The following is a 20,842-nucleotide window of genomic DNA, read 5'->3' as shown; positions in this document are numbered from 1 at the left end:
GCTGCCGTGCGGCGGGCGCTGGGCTCTCCGTTCGCCCCATTCGTGCGGGCGGCGGCCCAGATTGTAGTCGGATCTTCTTCGAAGCAAAGCGAGATCTCCTTTGTACATTTCTTTGGTACTGAATACGCATTAGTCACATAGCGCGTATGTATGCATTGGGGAAGTTCCGCTGATGCAAGGGCAGTTCCGCGGCTGCTCTTTAGTGATCCCAGCAGCTCGCTGCCGCCCCTGCAACACTCCCGGACCCCGTTTTGAATTTAGAAGGTGGCACTTAGCGACAAATTCGCGCCTGCCCTTGGGTCGTTTCAGGGAGCAAATCCGTTCGGTTTCTTTTATTCGAAGGACTTCAGTTACATTCCCACTTCTTTATTTACGGACAAGCGCTCACACGGTGGTGTGGTGCTGTGAGGAGCTGGGAGTTGGACTCCACGGTCCTTGTGGGCCCTTTTCCAACCCGGGATATTCTGTGTCTCTGTGACTGAGAGCTGAAGGGATCACAGGGCACCGTCCGTTCCCGTCGCTGCCCCGGAGCAGCCCTAAGCTGTGACTCTCCTGGATCTCCGCGCTCTGCGCGCTCCACCGGCAGCACTCGGTGCGACAAGGGCTGCGGCTGCGCTGGGACTCCGCGGGGCAGGCACGAAGCACGCGGTGTTCCGCTGCGGGAAAACCAACGCCGAGCGCGGGGCTGCCCGGGGGAGCTCAGCGCCCGCGGAAGGAGAGCGGGGGCGGCCGCCCCCTGCCCACCCCTCCTCCTTCTCCTCCTCCTTCTCCTCCCGCATCCTCCTTCGGCTCCATCCTCCTCCTCCCGCCTCCGCCCCCTCCTCCGCGGCCGCGCCGAGCCCGGGGCCCTTGACGTGTCCCGCCGCCGATTGGCCGCCGGCCGATAGCATCTCGGCGGCCGCGCGTTAAGGCGGGGGAGAGCACGGGCCCGGCCGCAGAAAGCCGCCGCGACGGGACGGAACGAGACGGGACGGGAAGGAAAGGAGCGGAGCAGAGCCGAGTCGAGCCGCCCCGGCGGGGCTCGCCATGGAGTACACACCGCCCCCGAAGCCGCAGCTCTCGTCGCGGGCCAACGCCTTCTCCATCGCCGCCCTCATGTCGAGCGGCAGCTCCAAGGACAAGGAGGCCGCCGAGAGCACCATCAAGCCTCTGGGTGAGCGCAGCTCGGCGGGCGCAGGTGGGCGGCGGGGGCGGTGGGGGGACGGGACCTGGCCCACGCTCTGGCCCAGCTCTGCCTCTGCCCGGCTCTGCCTCTCCCCGACTCCCCGCGCAGAATCGCTCCGCTAGAGCCGCTTCGGTCTTTTTTTCGTCGCTTTCGGCAGAGGCTGCCCAGAGCGCAACCCCTTTCGTCGGTCCCTCCGGGTTACATTCCGCTGTTTCTTTATCGGGCTTCTCAGTTCGTAGAATAATCTCACGCCCCGAGGTAGCCGCGTTTCTCTCTTCTGCTGCGACATAAAGAGCTTAAATATGCAAAGCGAATCACCCATAGCTCTCAAAGTCAAAGAAAAGAAGCCCCGGAGTACACAGGGGAGGACATAACTGCCCGCAGCCCCAAAGCCCCTCGCTCCCAGCGCTCGCTGCGGGTTCCGAGCGGCAGCGTCAGCCTGCGGCATCCGGCCCGGCGGCTGGGGGGCATTTCTGGCGATTCCGTGTGACTTTCGGGTGAGCGATTTGGCTTCTTTTCGATCGCTTACATTCCCGTTCCTGAAGGATATTAAAAAGACGCCTGCACCCCCCTCTCCAATCTGTGTGCCTTGCGTTCCTTGCATGTATTCAAGAGAGTGCTACAAGAAATCATCACCGAGCTCACAGGGCCACTGCCCGATGTGACCCTCGGCTGGGGGGGGGGAGGGGGGGCGGGAAGAGCCCATCTCCGCGCTTTCCCTCCAAGCCCCCTGTCCGGGTATTCCGGGGATCCATTGCGGACTTTATTTCTTTGCTGAGGCACGGTGCAGGCCGGCTGTGTCACAGTGAGCCTGTCGGGCACATTTACGCAGGCTAAGTTTGGCTATATCTCTCTTTTTCTTTGTGAATATTATTATTTTATTTTATTTATATTTAGAATCGCTGCTTAATCGATTTTCAAGTTTTTTAAACCCGTTTCCTCACGCCATTCACTTAGAAATCCAAGCGAAACGACTATCTGTACCCCGGCTTCTATTAGCTGGAGATTTGGGGGAAATCTCCTTTCCAGTCTCTCCCCGAAGCCGCCCACAGCCGCCGCGCCTCGCAGCCAGGGTCGGCTCCGGGCATCCCTCCCCTCTTTTGGGGGTGGATGAAGGGCTGGAGCCAAGCTCCCCATATTCTCGCTCATATCACCGGTCGGAGGAGCAGCGCGGCTCTGCGGGAGCGCTGGAAGGAAGGGGCCGATCGAGCGAGAAATGCCTCGTTTTTGGAAAGCGCTTTTTGCCGGCAGCCCGCCCCGGCTCAGCGTCCCCTCTCTGTCTCCTCTCCCCCGAACCCCGCAGAGCAATTCGTTGAGAAGTCCTCCTGCGCGCAGCCTCTGAGCGATCTGTCCGGCCTGGAACCTCACGGAGACTTCAGCGGCAGCCCCTCGGCCCTGTGCACCGAGCCCCTCATCCCCACCACCCCCATCATCCCCAGCGAGGAGATGGCCAAAATCTCCTGCAGTCTGGAGACCAAGGAACTGTGGGACAAGTTTCACGAGCTGGGCACCGAGATGATCATCACCAAGTCCGGCAGGTACGGCTGGAGGCGGCCCGAGAGCAGCGCCGGGGAAAGGGGAGGGTTCAAGAGGGGAAAACAAGAAAAAGAGAGAGATTTTAAAACTAAAAGGGGTGGGAGGAAATAGAGACGCAAAAAGTTCCAGCTCCCGGCTGTGACCCGGGAGCGCAGCGCGGACAGGGGTGGGAGCAGTCCGCGTACGGTGCGCGCTGCGCTGCGCGGGGCGTACGGGGGAGAGCCGTATGGTGGAGCTGTGCTTGTGCCCGGAGCTGCCCGCACGCAGCGGCTCCGGGCTGTGAGCGCGGAGCTGTGTCGGCACGGACACGGTGTGGAAAGCAGGGATTATTCCCGCTCTCGTTTGTAAATACCGCGCAGAAGGACTCCAGGCTTTGCTGTCGCTTTCAAAACGTTCCGTTTTTCCAGAGACGTTTTTGGTTTGGGGTCGGTAACGCGCAGCCCGAAGGAGCCGAGCGTCTGCTCGGGGTTTGTCCCGAAGTGTCTGGTTCGGAAAGCAGTTTGCTGACTGTTTCTCTTAAGGAACAGCTCTGCCAGTATCTGTTAAAAATTAACTCCAAAGGATGTATAAAATCTGGAGCTTGTAGCTCAATAATAACAATAACAATAATAACAAAGTGTTTAAAGCTAGTTCAGGTCTACTATATAAAGCTTACACTTCAGAACTGTGAACTTTGTCAAAATCTTAACGCCTCTTAGAAATATTATAGGAATGCATGTGAGATCGGTGAGCGTGTCTGCTGAATTAACTGCTGCATTGTTGCTCCAGCACGTGTCCCATTACAAATAGATTTATATCTGTTGCTTCGGCACCGCGATTTGCTGGAAACACCGCGTGCTGTTAAAAAAAAACGGGCATAAAAAAATCGTTTTCTCCTTTGCTTTTTCACTTTTGCCATTTCTCTTTTTGCTTCAAAGAAATCGTTTGAACTTCAAGCAGCACTTGTGTGTATATTGTAGAGGTGCACAGGGTGCAGGTTCTGTCGCATTGAAGCAGCGCTGGTAGATGCTTTTATTCTATTATTATTATTATTGTTGTTATTTTTCAGGAGGTTTGGATAGAAATTTCCTTTGTAGCAGCTTTTCTGAAGCTCTCCTTTCTGTCTCCCGTCCCCACGTTTATTTCCTGCTTTCCTCTGTTCCAGGAGGATGTTTCCCACCATTAGGGTTTCTTTCTCGGGAGTGGATCCTGAAGCCAAGTACATCGTGCTAATGGATATCGTTCCGGTGGACAATAAGAGATACAGATATGCCTACCACCGCTCCTCCTGGCTGGTGGCTGGGAAAGCCGACCCCCCACTCCCAGCAAGGTTTGTGGGCTTCTGCAGTTGTATTTCTTCCTTCTCTTTGCCTTTATTTATTTATTCCCCCCCTTTTCCTGAAATACCTGCTATCAATCTTTGATGCCGTTTGCAAACAGCGCTCTGAGAACTCGAGTCTGTGCCCGACCAACTCGATCTCAGAACTATGATTAATTTCTGCGGTGCTGAGTGGGGCCTCAGATCTCCCCGTGAGGGCTGATTTATGCAGAGTGTTCTAGGGCGAACGGGGTTTGGCCAAAGGCTCTTGTGTATGAGCGTGCGTTTCTAAAGGAAGCTGCTGGCTGAAGGCTCTTTTATGTCTGTATGTGTTTTTAAATGAAGTTTACCTCCATTCAGATCAGAAAAAAATTGTGAAAACCCGTTGCTTTGACCCTGGGTTTGTTCTGCCCTCCTCCCTACGTCTGACCTTATAATTTAACGCAATCCAAATCCGGCAGGAATGCCACAGTGCAGTGCTGCTTATACTTACCATTATAATTATTTCTTCAAAACACGTCCAGTGCTTACTGACCGATACTTTGATTCTTGCCTTTAGTTGTCCCTTAAGCAACGAGTGAAGTGGGGGGTCAGTTTTATAGCACAGAGGGTTTCTTGTTGAGGAACTGTAGCAGATCTTGAGACTTCTGGGGGAAAAGAAATAACACAAAAACCACCGAAAAGCAAAACTATTTCCTCTGCAGCATCACCTCTTCTGTACAGAAGCGAATTGCTGTAGGTAACGAACCTCTATGAGCATTCCCTTACGGCTGTTGATGAGCATGGCTCCTCCCGGCACGAGGAAGCCGCGGCCCCCGTACGGCATTGCAATGCGCTGCGCGCTGCTGTCCCCGAACCCGGGACCGCAACGCGGCCGGCTCTGCTCAGCCAGAGCTGCGGGTGTACGGGGTTAGCGCCGGCGGAGGGTTCCGCGCAGGCATCGCGGGCAGCGCCAGGTGCCTTAGCCCTGGGCTGAGATCTTGCTTATTAAGAGAGAGAGACGTTAGGAGTGAAGCAAGGAGTGGCAGCGCTTTGTTTTGATGGGTTTGTTTGGGGACCGAACGCTGAGAGATTTCCCCGTCGGAGTAGCTCCGTTGAAATCCTGCTGACTGTTCATCTCCGAAGGCGGCTCGGGGAAGTACGCAGGAGGCGTGCACACGGAGAAGCTGTTATTAAAGCAGCAACCCAGGAGTTATGGCAGCTTTGTTTTCGTGGCCAAAAGCTCCTTCCTGCAGCGTGGTTGGCGTCAGAGGGCTTCATTTGGGATACTGTAATGGGCAGCGATCAAACCCCACGGAAAATAGATGGGTGTCCTGCTCCAAAGGACTCAGCACCAAGAAAAAAAAAAAAAAAAAAAAAAAAAAAAAAGGGGAAGGACAGAAATAGTTTCAGGGCAGGCTTCTCCCTTTAGCATTCGTTTATGCGCCCTTTAGGGTACACTTAGGTAGGCTGCTGATCTGCACATCAACTAGCTCAATGGGAATATTCACAAGAATATAAGATAAGAGAGCGATCCTTTGAAATAATGAGCAGCTCCTCTCCTGCTAGCTGCTATAGGGCTGGGGTCAAACCTTGCTGGAATTTAGCATTAATTGTCACTGTCTGGTGGCAGCTCTGTAAGGTTCCTGTTGGATCAGTGCTCCTCTGTGCAAACGTGTACCTCTGCTGCACGTCTCATTTCCCTTTCGGGATGTTCAGCCAACAGACTGATGGCAGATACAGGTTACTTCTCCTTTGTATGCATGGTGCCATGTACATGCGCTTTCTTCTTTACTTACTCAGTAAGGGAAGCTTGGCAAGAGGTGGAGCGTGCTGCTGTTTGCATTACCGATGCTGTTGGCAGAGTCTTGGTACAACTTTTGAGGTAGGAGGCCTCCATCCTGCTCATGCAGAAAGCAGCACCATTCCCACCCTGAATGGATCTGCTACTGCTCTGGTGAGAGGAGCTCTTCCAGCAGCATTCTTTCACACCCCCTCCTCCCCAGGCACACAGCTGTATCTCTTCTCACTTGAGCAGGTCCTGAGGTGCTGCCTCCCCATGCACCTCTCTGCCCATATCCGTGTGGGTACCACTACAACCTGAGGATTGCTCAGGAGTCCCCTTATGCCTACATATAAGGCTTTGCAGAATCCAACCTGTGGGTTTCTCTGCTCCTTCTTATTGTAAAACTAACTTTCAGCACTAAGCCAATCTTCCTCAGAATTGAACAGAACGCTGTGATTCCCTCTGAAAGACGAGCCCTTCAGGGAACTTGCTGTGAGAAGCACTCATATCCCTTGTCTTCCTGCTGTCAGACAAGTTAGTGCTGCAACGAATGCTTGAGTAAGATTACTTTTCAGAGAGTCTTTTGTCAGTCTGCTAGGGTACTAACTGGAAATAGAATTCCTGTGTGATGCTTCATGTTTGCTCTTCCAAATTGCTGAGGCTGTGAGAAAGAATCATCAGTTTCATAAGTTTCAGCATGTGCGTTTGTTTGCCCCTCTTCTTTTTCGTCTCCTTTCTTCCACTCATAAAGTTCTTTTCTGCCCCCCTCGCCTCCGCGTACATGCACGCTCCCCTCCACATACACATTCTATTTGGCTGCAGTAAGCTGCCCATCATCATTTATTTAATGGAACTGTAGTGTTTGCACACTTGTGGAGGAAACTTTTTAAAGGAACTATACTTTGAAAATTATCTGTTTGGGGCACAAAGGTAATTAAAAGCAGCATGTGTAGAATTAAGGCTTGTAGGACCAGAACAGCTGCTAAACTAAACAGAAGCAGAGCACTGCAGCGCTCCCAACTATGCAAGAAGGAAATTGTACCCAAACCTGGGCTGTATCATAAAACACCGTAGAGCAAATTCACAACCAAATAAGGCTCCTGAAGCTGCAGTGAGCTCGGGAGAACGATCCCCGCATCCGGCCGTGGGCAGCAGAGCTCGTGCTGCTCTGGGGCTGTTTCGTGTGCAGTGCAGGAATGCGCGCGTTTATTTCTCTAATCCACTCACATCAGCTTTCCCTGCCTCAGAGGGCAATGCATTTAGCTCTGAGCCTTCTGCTGCATGGTCAGGCTGCAGGAGAAGCGTGCAAGGAGGTGCAGTCAGCCAGGTGGAGCCATGCGTGCGGCGGGGTTGGAGGCATGCGGTTCATCAGCATGGAAAAGCCAGGTTTATTTACACATGTGCCTAACCACTATTCGGGTGCCAATCCTTCTGTGTCTTCCCTGCTAACTCGTTCTCAGCATGAGTGCTGTGCCAGCCATTAACTACATATGGCACAAAACAATGGTGCTCGGCTTGTAGGCACACTAAGATCCTAACGTACTCCCCAAGTGCATATTTGAAATAGTTTGGCTTTTTGGTCCCAATTAGCCAAACCTTGCTGAGCCTGATGCTCTGTGATCACAGTAAACAGCATTAGCTATCCAGACATGAAAAATTAGGAGGCAGACTCCAAAAAAATCATGAGACTGGCTGCAAAGATGCAGGGCTGGAAGTGATATGGTCAGGGTTGTTTTTTCTTTGCCTTCTGTAATTTGAGGCTCCGAAAATTCACATTTTTACTGTTTTATACAGGAAAGCAAAGTGGATTTTCATAAAAGATCTCAGGTTTTCAGGCGCGCTGTTATTTCCTCACAAGCCTCGCTCTACAGCTGAGAGCAGGGAGGACCCTGTGTGCTGGTCTCACTGGCACAGCATCCCTCCCATGGGTGCAGCTGAACCAGCCAAGTGGTGCTGCAGATCAAGAGAAGAAAAACATCCTGCCCGCCTGGAGCAAGCCATGCCAGTAAAGCTTCAGTTTCACCAGCAGGACTGTGCCTTGTGGATTCCGCTGGCAAAACAGAGAGCCCACGATCACATCTCTTTCCTCTTGGAGAAGCAGAGTGGTGCCTCAGGGGGCTTTAGCTCAGCTATTCGTTGACTGGGGATCTGCGTGGTCCGGCAGGCAGTTACACCTCATAGTTTTGTGGGTTTTCCATTCTCCTTTTGCTTAACTAGAACCATGGCTCAATGGAGGAAAAAAAGCAAACAAATTCTCTCTCTCGGCCAGCATTTCAGCCCTGTGTGATAGAGGGAATCTCTTGGTGTGGCAAAAAACAGAGTCTGTAGAGAGCCAGGACCTCTGCAAGTGATAACGTGCACTGACAGCAACAAAACCAGCCTGGCTTGCACTGGCTGAAGCTCTAATTCAGACCTTAATTTGCTGCCTCAAAAGCACTTTCAAGTTAAATCATTTTTATCAATGTATTATTCATATAAAATCATTGTTTTTAAATAGCCCGGCACTTGAGCCGAGTCTAGTCATAATGTATATATCATTCTATCTGCATGTCTTCCTTACTTCCTTTTCTTCTGCTTAATTTCCTAGGTTGTGGGCTGTTAATTACAGAGTTGCAATTAATTTCTTTCATGTCAGACCACTGTCCTAGACTGCAGCCCTCAACCTCTTTATAAACACACATCACCACAGCCAACGTGTGATTGAATGCAGGTTAAAATCATTATCACGGCTTAATGTTACATATAAAGAAAAATGCATTTTTATCTGCATTCCCCCATTATCTCTCTAATGACACTGTGTTTTTTCTCTTGGAGCTGCAGTCATTGTTATTTTAAGTGCTTGTTAGTACAGCTGTGGGGAAAGACGATCAATTTTTCACTCGGGAAAAGAAGCAACAGTGACCGTTAGTTAATGTCTCCATTTCAGATAACCAGATAAAACAATAGCTATGGCCAGGGAGCAATCTAGCACTTGGTCACAGAATTCTTCATTATGTTCCCGTGAACTAAACAACTTCAGGCATCTGCCTTACTGGCTTTCATTAATGGCATTCATTCATTTGGGCAGATTGCGTGCTTCTTGCTCTACTAGCAGATCTGTATTGCCCAGAGCTTTCAGGAAACCTACTGCTGTGAAACCGTGCCACATCTTGAAAGCAAAATTTTGCTTTGCATTTTCCTATGGGGATGGTACCTATTTGAGTCAAGTTTTCATGCAGAGGCCTTTTCCCTGTGTCTTTTAGGCTGTACGTGCACCCCGACTCCCCGTTCACAGGTGAGCAGTTGCTGAAGCAGATGGTGTCGTTTGAGAAGGTGAAGCTGACGAACAATGAGCTGGATCAGCATGGCCACGTGAGTTGCCCTTCTTGGGGGAAAGCACCAGGAGAAACCACACTCTGCCACCACATCCATTGGGGAAGGAAACACTTGGGGTGGAGCTGAGCATTTCAGTGAGGGAGAGAAGGGAAGACTGAGCTTGCGCTGTGCTCCCGCCTTTGCCTTGCTGTGACTTGGCAGCAGGCTTAGCCACCCACACTGGCTTTCAGGCTTGCATGCTTGGCCCCTGTGTGCTTGGAAGATGCGCCACATTGCAAGCCATCTCTTAGGGTTGGTTTCTTCCACAAGAACTCTTTTACCTCCAGACGCAACACAAGTTGGGTGTGGAGTTAGCAGAAAAGACACCACAAGAAGAGATATGGGATTGTGAAATGTGTCTCAACAGCTCTTGAAATAACTATGGGATGACTGAAAGTCAGCATACCACGGCATTCATTTGGTGCTCTGGAGAAAACCGGCCCCAAAAGAAATTTGGGCTTGTTGATATCAGCCTGATGTCATAAGACCTATCTGGAACCCGGTGGATGGGCTTATTGGCTGAGAATGGGGGAGTTAAAAGGAAAGAGCCTAAATGCAGGGTCAGTAAATGAGGTGTCAGGATGAGGGGGCTCATTATGAGCTCTGACACGTGCCAGGGGGTAACTGACCGATAAAGCAGAGCAACAGTGGTGTCCGTGGTGTCAGCAAGGCCCCACAAAGTGCTGCTTGTTGCTTTTGCAGGCTGGCTGAGGTGGCAGCTGACTGCCTGAGCTGCACTTGGTGCTAATACTTCTCATTTGAGACAGGATTTGTGATCATTTCAAGACCTAAAAATTGAACCACTGTCATTTGCATTTAAAAATTTTCTTAGAAACAAACAATCAAAACATGGTTTCCTTAAAAAAAGGCTCAGCTAGATGCCTATGTGTTGTTCTTTGTTAAGCTCTGTGTGTTGATATGTTTTTCTTGAATCCAGTTCCCAGCACTGCTCCCTTCCTAGCAGAGGGACTAGCAGAGGCTGTCTTCTTTTTTTTCCCCCCTCTTATTTCATAGTCTGTAGAAGGGCAAAGCTGAAGATTTGTGGGCTCTTTCACCGAGTGATGATAGAGCAGTATACGTGCGCATTTAAAAAGAAGCATTTTTCATCATAACAGGGGCCATGTGTGCCTCTAATAAAGGGCTTGCAGCAGTATATCGCACACTAGTTAGGAGCAGTGCAGTTCCCAGAAGCCCAGATGAGTATAAAAAAGAAGTCGGGCTGCGAAGCTGTCGGGAATAGGGACACATAACAGAGCAAGATGTCAGTGTTTTGCAGGCAGGCAGCGGGGGAACATGGCCTGCAGCGGGTGAGGTGTGGCCGGTGGTTCACTTTCCAAGTGGTGGAGGTGGAACGCTTTCTTTACACGAAGGCTTTGGATGGCTGAAGTTGATGGAAAGTTTTGCACAGTTGGTTAAGAATAAGCCTGGAAGGCTTGATCCTGTGTTGAGATTTGTGTGACAGATATTATGCTATCGTGGAGAACTCCCTTCTTAGTGTTTTGCCATCTTCTGTGTTCCAAATGAGGGTGTCAGGTTTTATGTGCTGCCTTATGAAGCTGTGTAAATATCGTGTCCGGATGCTCTATAGAATGAAGAAGTGAATTCTTCCTCTGAAGCCTCTAAAGGATGTTTGCTGTGGCATGGCCAGTGCAGCTGATGAGGTCCAACAGAGGGGAGGAATGGAAATGCCTTTCAAAATTTCCCTTTCTGTTTGAAAGAGCTGTGCTTTGCTGATGAGATCTTTTTAATTGTTCTACTAAAATGTTAATTACGTTTGATAAAGCATGTTACTTCCTGAGGAAGCTTTAATGACCTAAAACCTGTCTTTTAATACTAGTTATGGGTACAGCAGTTAGAGCCAGTTTGTTCTAGTGGCTTGCTTTCTCCATCATCCAGAAGACAGTTTTGGTTATAAAGGTAATTATGGTGTTTTATTTGTAGAGTGGTTTGTTTCCTGAAAAGGAATCTGAAGAAAAGAAAGGCATTTGTTTGCCTTACCATTTGTTTGCTTTTTCTTATTCTGAGACTTCTGGAGTTGGCAAGCGTTGCTACTGTGTATCTTCAGCAGCGCACATAACCCCATAGCTATGAACATTTTCTCCCCAAGCATCAAGCAGAAGTCTTATCTCTGTGTGCATGACATACAGTTTGCACCATGGAAACCCTTGCAGATATCTTTACCAGAGAAAGGAAATGGCTCTTGCCTCTGGATTTCTGCAGCACAGCAAGTAATTCCTCTTTTATTTCTTTTCTTTTTTTCTTTTCCCCCTGTTTGAGATACACTGATGAGCACGTTATTTGTCAGATTTCTGGTGATGTTTTTCACATTGGCTGTCCTTCCCTGGGACTTTTGGTTGCACTCGGTTGTGGTGGCATTATTTTTGGCTTAGGGTGAGGTGAATCATGAGTGTATACATTATCATAATTGCTTTTCTGGCATTTATGATAGCAAAACTTAAACAGATGAACGTTTGCAAAAGCAAACATGGAGGTGTGAACACAGGCAACTGTGAAAGCTGGGATTTCAGAATAGCCACAGGCAGTTACGCCCAGGTGTTTCTTAAAGTTAACCTGGCAGAAGTTAGGAACCTACAGGCTTTTAAAAAGCAAACCTTGCCCAGCAACTCTCTTCCTGAGCTAATGCGGAAGCCAAATTCCCAGCACAGTTCCCAAATTCTAAGCCACCTTGGGGATTTTGCATCTGGCATCCAGATTGCCTGTGGTGACTGGCCTGCCATTGGTGGGAGCCAGTTGCCCACAGGGCCCATCTGGCCCCTGCTAATCCTGGAAGGACCTGTTCTGACCACCTCCCTGCTTGAGGTGTCAGCTGTGGGGCATATGGGATGGCTGGAGGCCTGTGGTCATTCTGAATGACTAGTAAGCACCTGATGTAGCCAGCTCTTCCAGGTTGTTTCCATAGATCTAATAGTGCATTAAGGGCTTGTGCAGTCCCCAGCGAGTGCAGCCTGGGTGGGGATGCAGGTGGAGCACCGCATGCAGAGACTCTAACAAGGGCTCTTCTCTTTGGACACAGGCGTCCTGTCACTTTCTGGCTGCATTCAGTTGTTTTGGGCCCAATTTGCTTCTGGGAGGAATGTGTGGTGTAGAAAAGGGCAGCAGAGGTTGTTACTTGTATGCTTTTGGATTTGGAAAGCTCTCATAAAGAATTGCATGGTGTTATTTGGGATACAGAGTTTCTTTGTCATGACTGATGGTCTCAGAGAAATGAGGGAACGGGGAATGTGTGGGGCTGCTGTGTCACAGCCTGCTCCTCCTCCTGCTCGGCTGATACTCAAATGCAGTGCTGGATATCACAGTCATGATAGATCATAGTCCATGGGCTGAGCCCTTGGTAAGCTCACACCATCTCCACAATGTCCTTTCAAATGTCTCTTCTGGCTGCCTAGAACAGTCTGAGACTAGGCTGGTATGACAAAATCTTACAGAGAGACAAAAATGTGCTGAGTATATTAGCAGCAAAGTCAATGGCCATTGTGTGTGCATGATAAAATGGTGAAGTGATCTGAAAAAGGGTCTTACTTGCTAGGGGCTGACGTGACAGACAATGGCTCCTGTAGTGACTTCTGCGATGTGCATCCCTCACCCCTGAAGTCACAGTACTTGTCATAGTAATATTTGTCCCCAGAGGAAAAACAAAGACATGCAACCTTTCCTATTTACTGAACTAACACAAAGTACTGCCTTGCTTCTGCTGTGTTTCAGCTGAAGTTAACGCTTCTCAAGGAATGCACATTAGCTATTCCAGATGTACAGAGCTGGCTGCAGTGTAGTTATGGCCCCTGTAAAATAGAACCACCCACTCCTTTGCCAATTTAGTCTTGTGACTGTGATTATATCCAAAACAAGGACTGGTGCAAGCCGAACTCTGTATTTAATTCTTATATTGTAATGCTGTGGTTAGAGGCAGCCAAAAAGGCCTCCATCCCATGGTAATTCAAGCAAATGGGAATCGCTGCTTGACGCCAGTGAACACTGGAATTGGTTAGATGGTACGTTAAGTTCAGAATTATTTTGGGGGCCCACAAACAAGAATTAATGAGACAAAATGGAAAAACTGGGTCATTTGGGGTTTCTGTACTAGTTTAACTTCTTTCATTTTTGGTAGTTTATGGCGAAGAGCATCTATCACGTAGGTTGCTTTAAAGGCTTGCTATGATAGAGATAAGATCTGGAAAGTTTTATTTTTTGGTCAGACAGTTTTTGCAGGCATTGTTTGTTTGTTTGGAGGGGGGTGATTCTTGGCTTTCTATATTTTGCACCTGCACGATTAAGTCTTGGTCATACACTTTCAAGAATAAAATACCCACATTTGCAGGTGAAACCTGCAAACTAGGTCACATACAAGCAATAATGTCATGTAGGCTACACACCATGTCTGTAGGAATAGGTACTTATGCTCCAAAAAATGGATGCTTACTGGTAACATAGGAGGCAGAGGAAACCAGCTTTTGAACTGACTCCTTCTATGGCTTCATTTTCTGAAGTCAGGATCTTCTCAAAAAATCTGAAGAGCTCATTGCCAGAATCAGCCCCTGACCAGTTTTATAGTCTTTCAGGGTCTTGCTAATCTTCTTCTCAGTACAGTGTCTTGTAACTCTTTCTTGCAGATCATTTTAAACTCCATGCACAAGTACCAGCCAAGAGTCCACATCATTAAGAAGAAAGATCACACAGCTTCCTTGTTAAATCTGAAATCTGAAGAGTTCAGGACATTTATCTTTCCAGAGACAGTTTTTACTGCTGTCACAGCCTACCAGAATCAATTGGTGAGTATGGCTGCTAATTTGCACAAATACAGTTAAATTCTACCCTGCCAAAAATTCATTTTCCCCCAGTCTTGCCTAGGAAAGTTTCTGATACAACCTACCTTTCCATTCTAATGTTTGTAGTGGCTTTGGCTGGCTTCATTCATATTCAGAAGTCATTCTTATGTATACAGATAGTTCAGCTAACTTCAAAGGACATAAGAATTATTCACAGGAATAAAGATGACATGAAAGTAGCTTTCATTTTTCTTCCCTTCTATCTATACAAGGCAGTTTGCATATTATCATTTTGTCCTTTTCTAATTATAGCTCATTAAGGAACCATTCTTATTTGAAGTGATCTTTAATGCCATGAGCAATTAGCTGTGCAATACTCTAGTTTGCACGTTATGATTTCATGGGTTTAAAAAGTTGACTGATTAAGCTGTAAGCCTCAAATGTGAGGGAAATCAGTCTGAGATAGGCTTTTCAGAGGTTGCCCAGATTACATCCAGATGTTTGAATGTCAATTTGCATGCCAGTGAATAATGTATACAAAATGGAGGAGATCAAAACAATGGATTGCTAATGAGTAATTTTAGGAAGTATATAAACAATTGGAAAGCAGAGGCTTTGCTTTACAGTGGGTAGAGCTTTAATATTTAAGTCAGTAGAAATATGTCGTTGGCTTCAGTGCTACTCAAAATGTATTTAAAAGGATTAATGTCTTCTGCATTTCAAAAAGACAACCCTTTCCATCTCTAATTCCCCCAAGTTATGAAAAATTTAAGAAGCACTGTCCAAACATGTGGGCAGGCAGCATCCTAGAGTCAAAGAACCTACTGTTTTCTTAAAAGAAAGCTGTGCTTTTTAATGTAAAGCAAAACAAACTCATTTCCAAATGCCATGGACAAAATGAAACTACAGCATGAGGGTTCAAACAAGCTGTGGATGCAGCAGCGGCAGTGTTAAGTTAGTCCTTGTGACAGATCCCACATCCAGCTTTAAGGCTCCAACGTCTAATGTCTTGACTGTAGACTCAGATTCAGCACATGACTATTTCAAAAAATATACAGTTTGAACATTTGGTTACATTTTTCCTTTTAAGTTTCAGTAGAAACCAGTAGAACACAGGAGGCACCAAACTAGCTAAACCTGGCATTTATCTCTATAGGACTGATTTATGTTTACCAATGATATTTATATCAGAGATGTTTCCAAACCAACCTTCCCAAAGCACATGCAACGAGTCCTGGAAAATTTCTCAATGGAACATCTCCGGAACCCCTAGAGGTTGATGCTGTCATTTTATTTATGACTAATGAAAATGGAGCCTTTTTTCATTTTTGCCATTTCTTTCAGAACTGTTTTAAGGAGGGGTTGATTACATTTCTGGAGGTTATTAGATAAAAGCTAAATACATTACACTTTCAACAAACTATCTCATAATTTAAGATTTAAAGGGCATGCATTTATTTAAACAGTCAAACCACTGCCACAGAGTTGAATTGTAGGTCAAATTTCATTTTAAAATGCTTTCTAGCAGATGTTCTCTGATTGTTTGTGAGACAGTCTCTCAGGAAAAATATGGCCATAAATGATTGTGAGTCTCATCTGGCTTTGGTGAATACAAAAAGTTTCTCTTGTGATGTCATACCAAATCTTTAATATTAGGAAAATGGAAGTTTGATTGGTGAAAATACACTCAAGAGATGAATAGAAACCCTCATGATTCTGCAGTACATTTGGCTCAGTGTGCTGGTGATCTAAGTCAATTGAACTAGTTAGAGCTTGTCTTTTTGCAAGGTAGCTTTCAAGTGCTGCCACAAAAATGTTCCCCATACGTGAGGCACCAACCTGCTGCTCTTCCCAGCATTGCTGCAAATCTGGCACATAGACTTCTCAGGAGGTGGAAGACATTGCATCTGGCTTTCTGAGCTGTTGCAAAGCTAGTGTTGAGGTTAGTTGTCACTGTGTGTATTTGCAGGGCAGGACAGCCCCAGAACCTCAGCCAATGACAGACCCCATGTTGTCCCCCTGTTCTAAGAAAAACTCTTAACTCCCCCTTGTTGTTTAGCGTAATTGGTAAATCCAAATATTGTTTTGATTGTCTCAGGTGTTACTTACCAAACTTTATTTAACTGGACAGCTAGAAACCTGCTAAGGGTGATGGTGTGTTTTCCTGTTCCCAGAAACACAGTGGAAGCCCCCATCCCTTCCAGGGAAGTTTCACTGCAAAGTTCAGCACACCCTTGGTGCCACAGGGTGTCCTGGTCTGTGGTTACTCTGGCAAAAAGTAAAGGCTTCCCTTCCCTTCCCTTCCCTTCCCTTCCCTTCCCTTCCCTTCCCTTCCCTTCCCTTCCCTTCCCTTCCCTTCCCTTCCCTTCCCTTCCCTTCCCTTCCCTTCCCTTCCCTTCCCTTCCCTTCCCTTCCCTTCCCTTCCCTTCCCTTCCCTTCCCTTCCCTTCCCTTCCATGGGAAAAGCAGCTAAACTTCCCCTGTGTGACAGGAGATAATTCTGTCTGAGAATATTTCCATGACAGTTAAAAAAAAATATATAGAAAAAAATTGGTCTGAAGTTTGCAGGCAGCCATCCACTGTTTGGATATAGCTGATGTACAGCTCCACTGGAGAGGCTCAGATGTTCACATGATGCAGTGCTTTCTCATGGAAGAAAACTACCTGATTTGTTTTGTCTGGAAGCAATAATGACTCATGCGGGTGGGTTACTCCTGGCTCTGGGTAATACAAAGTCTGGGCCCGCTGTACCCTTTTGTCTTTTTGCTCCCGTATAGATAGTATACATGGCTTTGCAGCACCTCAAGAATTGTGCACACACATAAAGAATGTGGATACAATTAGTGGTGAAGTCAGGAGAATGGATAGGCAAACACTTTGTACACTGCCATACTTTAACACTATTTTCATGTTGCATTGCTTTTTTCTATGTTTCCAGATAACCAAGTTGAAAATTGACAGCAACCCTTTTGCCAAAGGATTCCGTGACTCTTCCAGACTCACTGATATCGAGAGGTAATGGGGACTTTCTGTTTACTTTCCATGCAGATAAGATAAAGAGAAGGGAGAGTTTGTAGGAAAAGCATCCTTTCAACTCCTGAGAAGCTGTGCATTTTAAAGTTATCTTGTTGCATATAGTAAGCCTCCTGCACCTCCTTTAAAAATGCTTACAAACTTTACAAAGAAAGAGTTGTTTTGAGTTTTGACATCTGTTCCAATTGGGGCTGATATATTCATCTTCCTGATGGGGCTTCTTGAAGGGTGAGACAGTTGGTCTTAAAACTTTAGAATGAAAAGCTTTTTTCTTATCATGCCATTTAATCCTATTGAGGGCTGTGAATTGGGTCACTGGGAAACAAGGGCAGTGGTCCTGTGAAAAACATCTTTATAGCTCCTCACTCCTTCACTCAGTGGAAAAGAGAGAGGGGAGCTTCCCAAAATACACTTCAGCAGTCCCAGACACTGAAGTCAGCAATTATTGCCATCAGGACAAATCCCATAACTCCCACTCTTACGACAAAGATGCCATTTTTGTTTCACCAAAATTGTACTGCAGGCTTCATCATGGAAAAGCTTTATCTGCAAACTGTGGAGTTTTGTGTGTACAGCTCATTATAAGCAACTGCTGCCATAGGGACGGAAGCATTAACCCACAGCTGAGTAGGAAATAAACTTAGATCTCTTGGTAGCTCTCCAGTGCATCTCATTTTTATGATATTGTGTTGAATGGCTTGGCAAATGAAGTAAATTAAGCAGCCTGCGTCCTTTAGGCTGGAAGAGAACTTGATGGAGATGGATATAGCACATCCAGTTTTTCCTATAAGAATATGATCATGAAAGTAAACTGGAAGAGGCCAAAACCCTCCAGGCTTTTACATGGGGATATCCAGATGTATCTGTGATTCATTTTCCATGGGTGCATATAGGGGACAAAACGGAATATGACTTTATTGAGCATATAGCTAGAAAATCTCTTTACAGTACTGTGAAAACAAATGAATCCCAACAAATATATGGCTGGAAAGTGTTGATACAACTTATACCTTACTATTACTGGATCATCAGTGATCCGATAAGTAGCTGAGTGAAAGAACAGTAATTCTGAGGAAAAATAATAAGAAAAGCATAAACAATAATGCATGCTTGCAAAGCTGTTAAAAATTTCTTTCTAGATGAAGGTCTTAGATGAAAAAGGGGGAAAGCAACATAAGTGTAACAAAAATAGCATAGCTTGGTTTCTGGACAGAGCGCTAGAAAATAAACAACTTGCAAAGCTCAGGCAGGAATGCGGTAAATCATCAAGAAAGGACATGCAGGAAGAGAAGAGACCTTGTTCTTCACATTTCAGTTTTCTTGCTTTACAGACAGGCAACATCTAATGACACAGCTTTGCAAGGGCTGAGAGAGTCTGAATAGATAAGCGGGAAGAAAAACTGAGTTACCTCTGTGCTGATGAACTGACTATCGTGGTGCTGGGTATGAAGGGAATTTTTCCAGAGGACATCTTATTATAACAGCACATGGCACGAAGTCAGAAATGCTGAGCATAAACCACAGTGCCCTTTTGTTTATTGATAAGAATAGAGCCTGAGACAGGCAGCCTAGCCCAGGCATGAATGTTGCCATGAAAGATAAGGTATCCAAATGTGAAACCTACAATAAATACAAAAACAGTCAGTGGAAAAGTATTGAAATCCCATTAAAACTCTGCATTTGAGGACCTGGGTCTGGATACAATCTTATTTTCACTTAAATTGGAACATTTAGCTCTGATTAGGGCACAACGGTGTTTAAGAAAAAAGGTCTGCTGCACTGTTTATCAAGTAATAGGAGAGTGAGTGTGTGATAGACAAGGGGGCTAGCTAACAGGAGATTGAGAATTTCCTAAGTTATCAGATATAGTCCAGACATACCAAAGGTTTTATTCATTTCCAGCATTAAATAATCAGGCACATAAGAATGTCATTTTCAAAGTGCCCACTGTTCAACAGCTTTCATCTTAGCACCAGCAATATTACTTAAATAAATCTGATGTGAAGCAGGAGAGATAGCAATGCAAGGTATGACACAGGAAGGGTTTCCGGGCTTATGTCCAATGAGGTGAGCATTACAAGATGCAGGGGATACACAGGATAGAGCAGTGTGACTCTCACTTGGTCAAGATGGAAATGTAGTATGCTTGGTTAGACAACTGTCTGATAAAAATGCTTATATATACATACCGTACATATCTATGCCAGGGGAAAGACTGTGTAGTAGAGCTGCTCTTTTGCCCAGATCTTGAAAAATGAATACTCACCTAGAAGCTGTGCACATATCTTCTATATGATTCTTCCTAAGACAGCTTGTGTACAGCATGTGCATGCATAATCTGCAGTGTAGGGTGCTGATCTTAACGGTGTCCTGTAAAGCTGCCTGTGATGTTAGGGCCAAGAGAGCGCTAATTTATCACAAGTTCCAGCTTTTCAGAATGACCTAAGTAGTGTGAAAGTGTACAGAGCTTTGTATTTCATTTCCAGGTATTTAAGCCTGCTTTTTTCCTAAACAGCCTTTGGGGAGGGAAACAAATCAGATCAATTGATCTTTAGAGACCTAAAGAAATTAAATTAGTCTGGAGTCAGTTACTGCACTAAACCATCCGGTAATTGGATTGCTCCTTGTAACTGATTGAAAACAGCCCCTATCTGTAACAATATAGGGAGCTTTTCTTTATAGTAGATCTGAGAGAAAAACACATCTTTTTATGACATGATGACAGAAATTGCACTTTTTTAACCTAATTGAATATGATTTTATAAATATGTGACTTTAACGATTTCAAGCTTCCCATTCTAGATTTACGATCTCTGTGTAGGACATTCAAGCTGCAAATGCCTTTAGGATTAAATTTGTTTGCATTATATGTGTTGGAGTTATAATATATGTAAAGGTAGTCAGGTTTACAAAATGATAAAGGAGCTCGACAAACACAAAGCTTTTCAAGTTCCTACGTTTTCTTTTGTTGTTGTCTAACTTCCTTGCCTTACCACCATTTGCTAGTACTTATAGCTATCTATACAAAGCTTTTAACTGTTTAAAAAGATCTTACGTTAGTTTGGCATATATTGAATTTTCAGTAGGATGTGAGATTCCTTCCTTCCACAATCAACTCTTTCCATACGTTACTTGTGCTAATCTATTTATGGCAACGAGACTGGCTTTATCTATGGCTACTGTGATTTAGATAAGTTCTGACTCACCTTTTGATCTTTTTATGTGGTATTTACTTTACTATTGTTATTATTATTAGTATAAAGAAGGCTTCTGCAGTGGTTGTGATTGAAAAAACAGACATTTAGCTGCAATTACCAGACTGTGGAACTTGATGTTCTGTGGTGTTGACTACAAGATGCCAAACACAGTAATGTGGATGATGAGAAATCTTTTTGAATGGCAACATTTGTTTAATAATAATAGTTAAAAAAAACACTCTGCGTATAAAATTTAGGGAATGTCTTTATGCTTCTGCTTAAGTAAAACTGCCAAACTCAGACAAGATGCAATATTAACATTCAAACAGAGTTGATTCGGCATTAGTCTTTTGAGTTATGGGTAAGAAGGTGGCCTTTCAAGAATGGGTAAATAATTAAATAAAACCATTACAGTTAAGTGTCATACAAACAATCCAGTGAAATGGGTGATCGTTTGAAGGTGGACTAAACTACTGAATTGTAACCTAATGATCAAACAAGAGCTGACACAGCATAATTATGACTTGAACACTGCCATTCTGATTTCTCCAGCATGTGATAGGCAAGTTCAGATTGTGACCTTGAGACTATTAAAGATAACCAAGGCAGTATACCTGCACATACAATCCTTTCTGAGAGAGAGACGTGCTTTAAGGAGCTAATGGGAAAGTCTGGCTGCACAACCAAGTGATTTCTAGGCAGAGAAAGCAAG

The 20,842-nt window shown here is 45.8% G+C and overlaps 1 protein-coding gene across 2 annotated transcripts in view; it reads left to right on the top strand.

Annotated features, from left to right (window-relative positions):
• The first annotated feature begins 934 nt into the window (after nucleotides 1-934).
• TBX20 (T-box transcription factor 20) overlaps nucleotides 935-20,842 on the top strand; it is a 35,490-nt gene continuing 15,582 nt past the window's right edge. For both annotated transcript variants that reach the window (XM_015855074.3, XM_015855072.3), the window contains exons 1-6: nucleotides 935-1,153; nucleotides 2,469-2,703; nucleotides 3,846-4,010; nucleotides 9,006-9,114; nucleotides 13,746-13,904; nucleotides 16,839-16,915. In XM_015855074.3, coding sequence (XP_015710560.1) covers nucleotides 1,027-1,153; nucleotides 2,469-2,703; nucleotides 3,846-4,010; nucleotides 9,006-9,114; nucleotides 13,746-13,904; nucleotides 16,839-16,915 — 872 coding nt within the window. In that variant the 5' untranslated portion in view covers nucleotides 935-1,026. The remainder of the gene's footprint in view (nucleotides 1,154-2,468; nucleotides 2,704-3,845; nucleotides 4,011-9,005; nucleotides 9,115-13,745; nucleotides 13,905-16,838; nucleotides 16,916-20,842) is intronic.

This window comes from Coturnix japonica, chromosome 2, assembly GCF_054131305.1.
Source record: "Coturnix japonica strain WE chromosome 2, WE-NBRP24, whole genome shotgun sequence".
NCBI lineage: Eukaryota > Metazoa > Chordata > Aves > Galliformes > Phasianidae > Coturnix > Coturnix japonica.
This window is presented reverse-complemented; position numbering and strand designations above follow the sequence as displayed.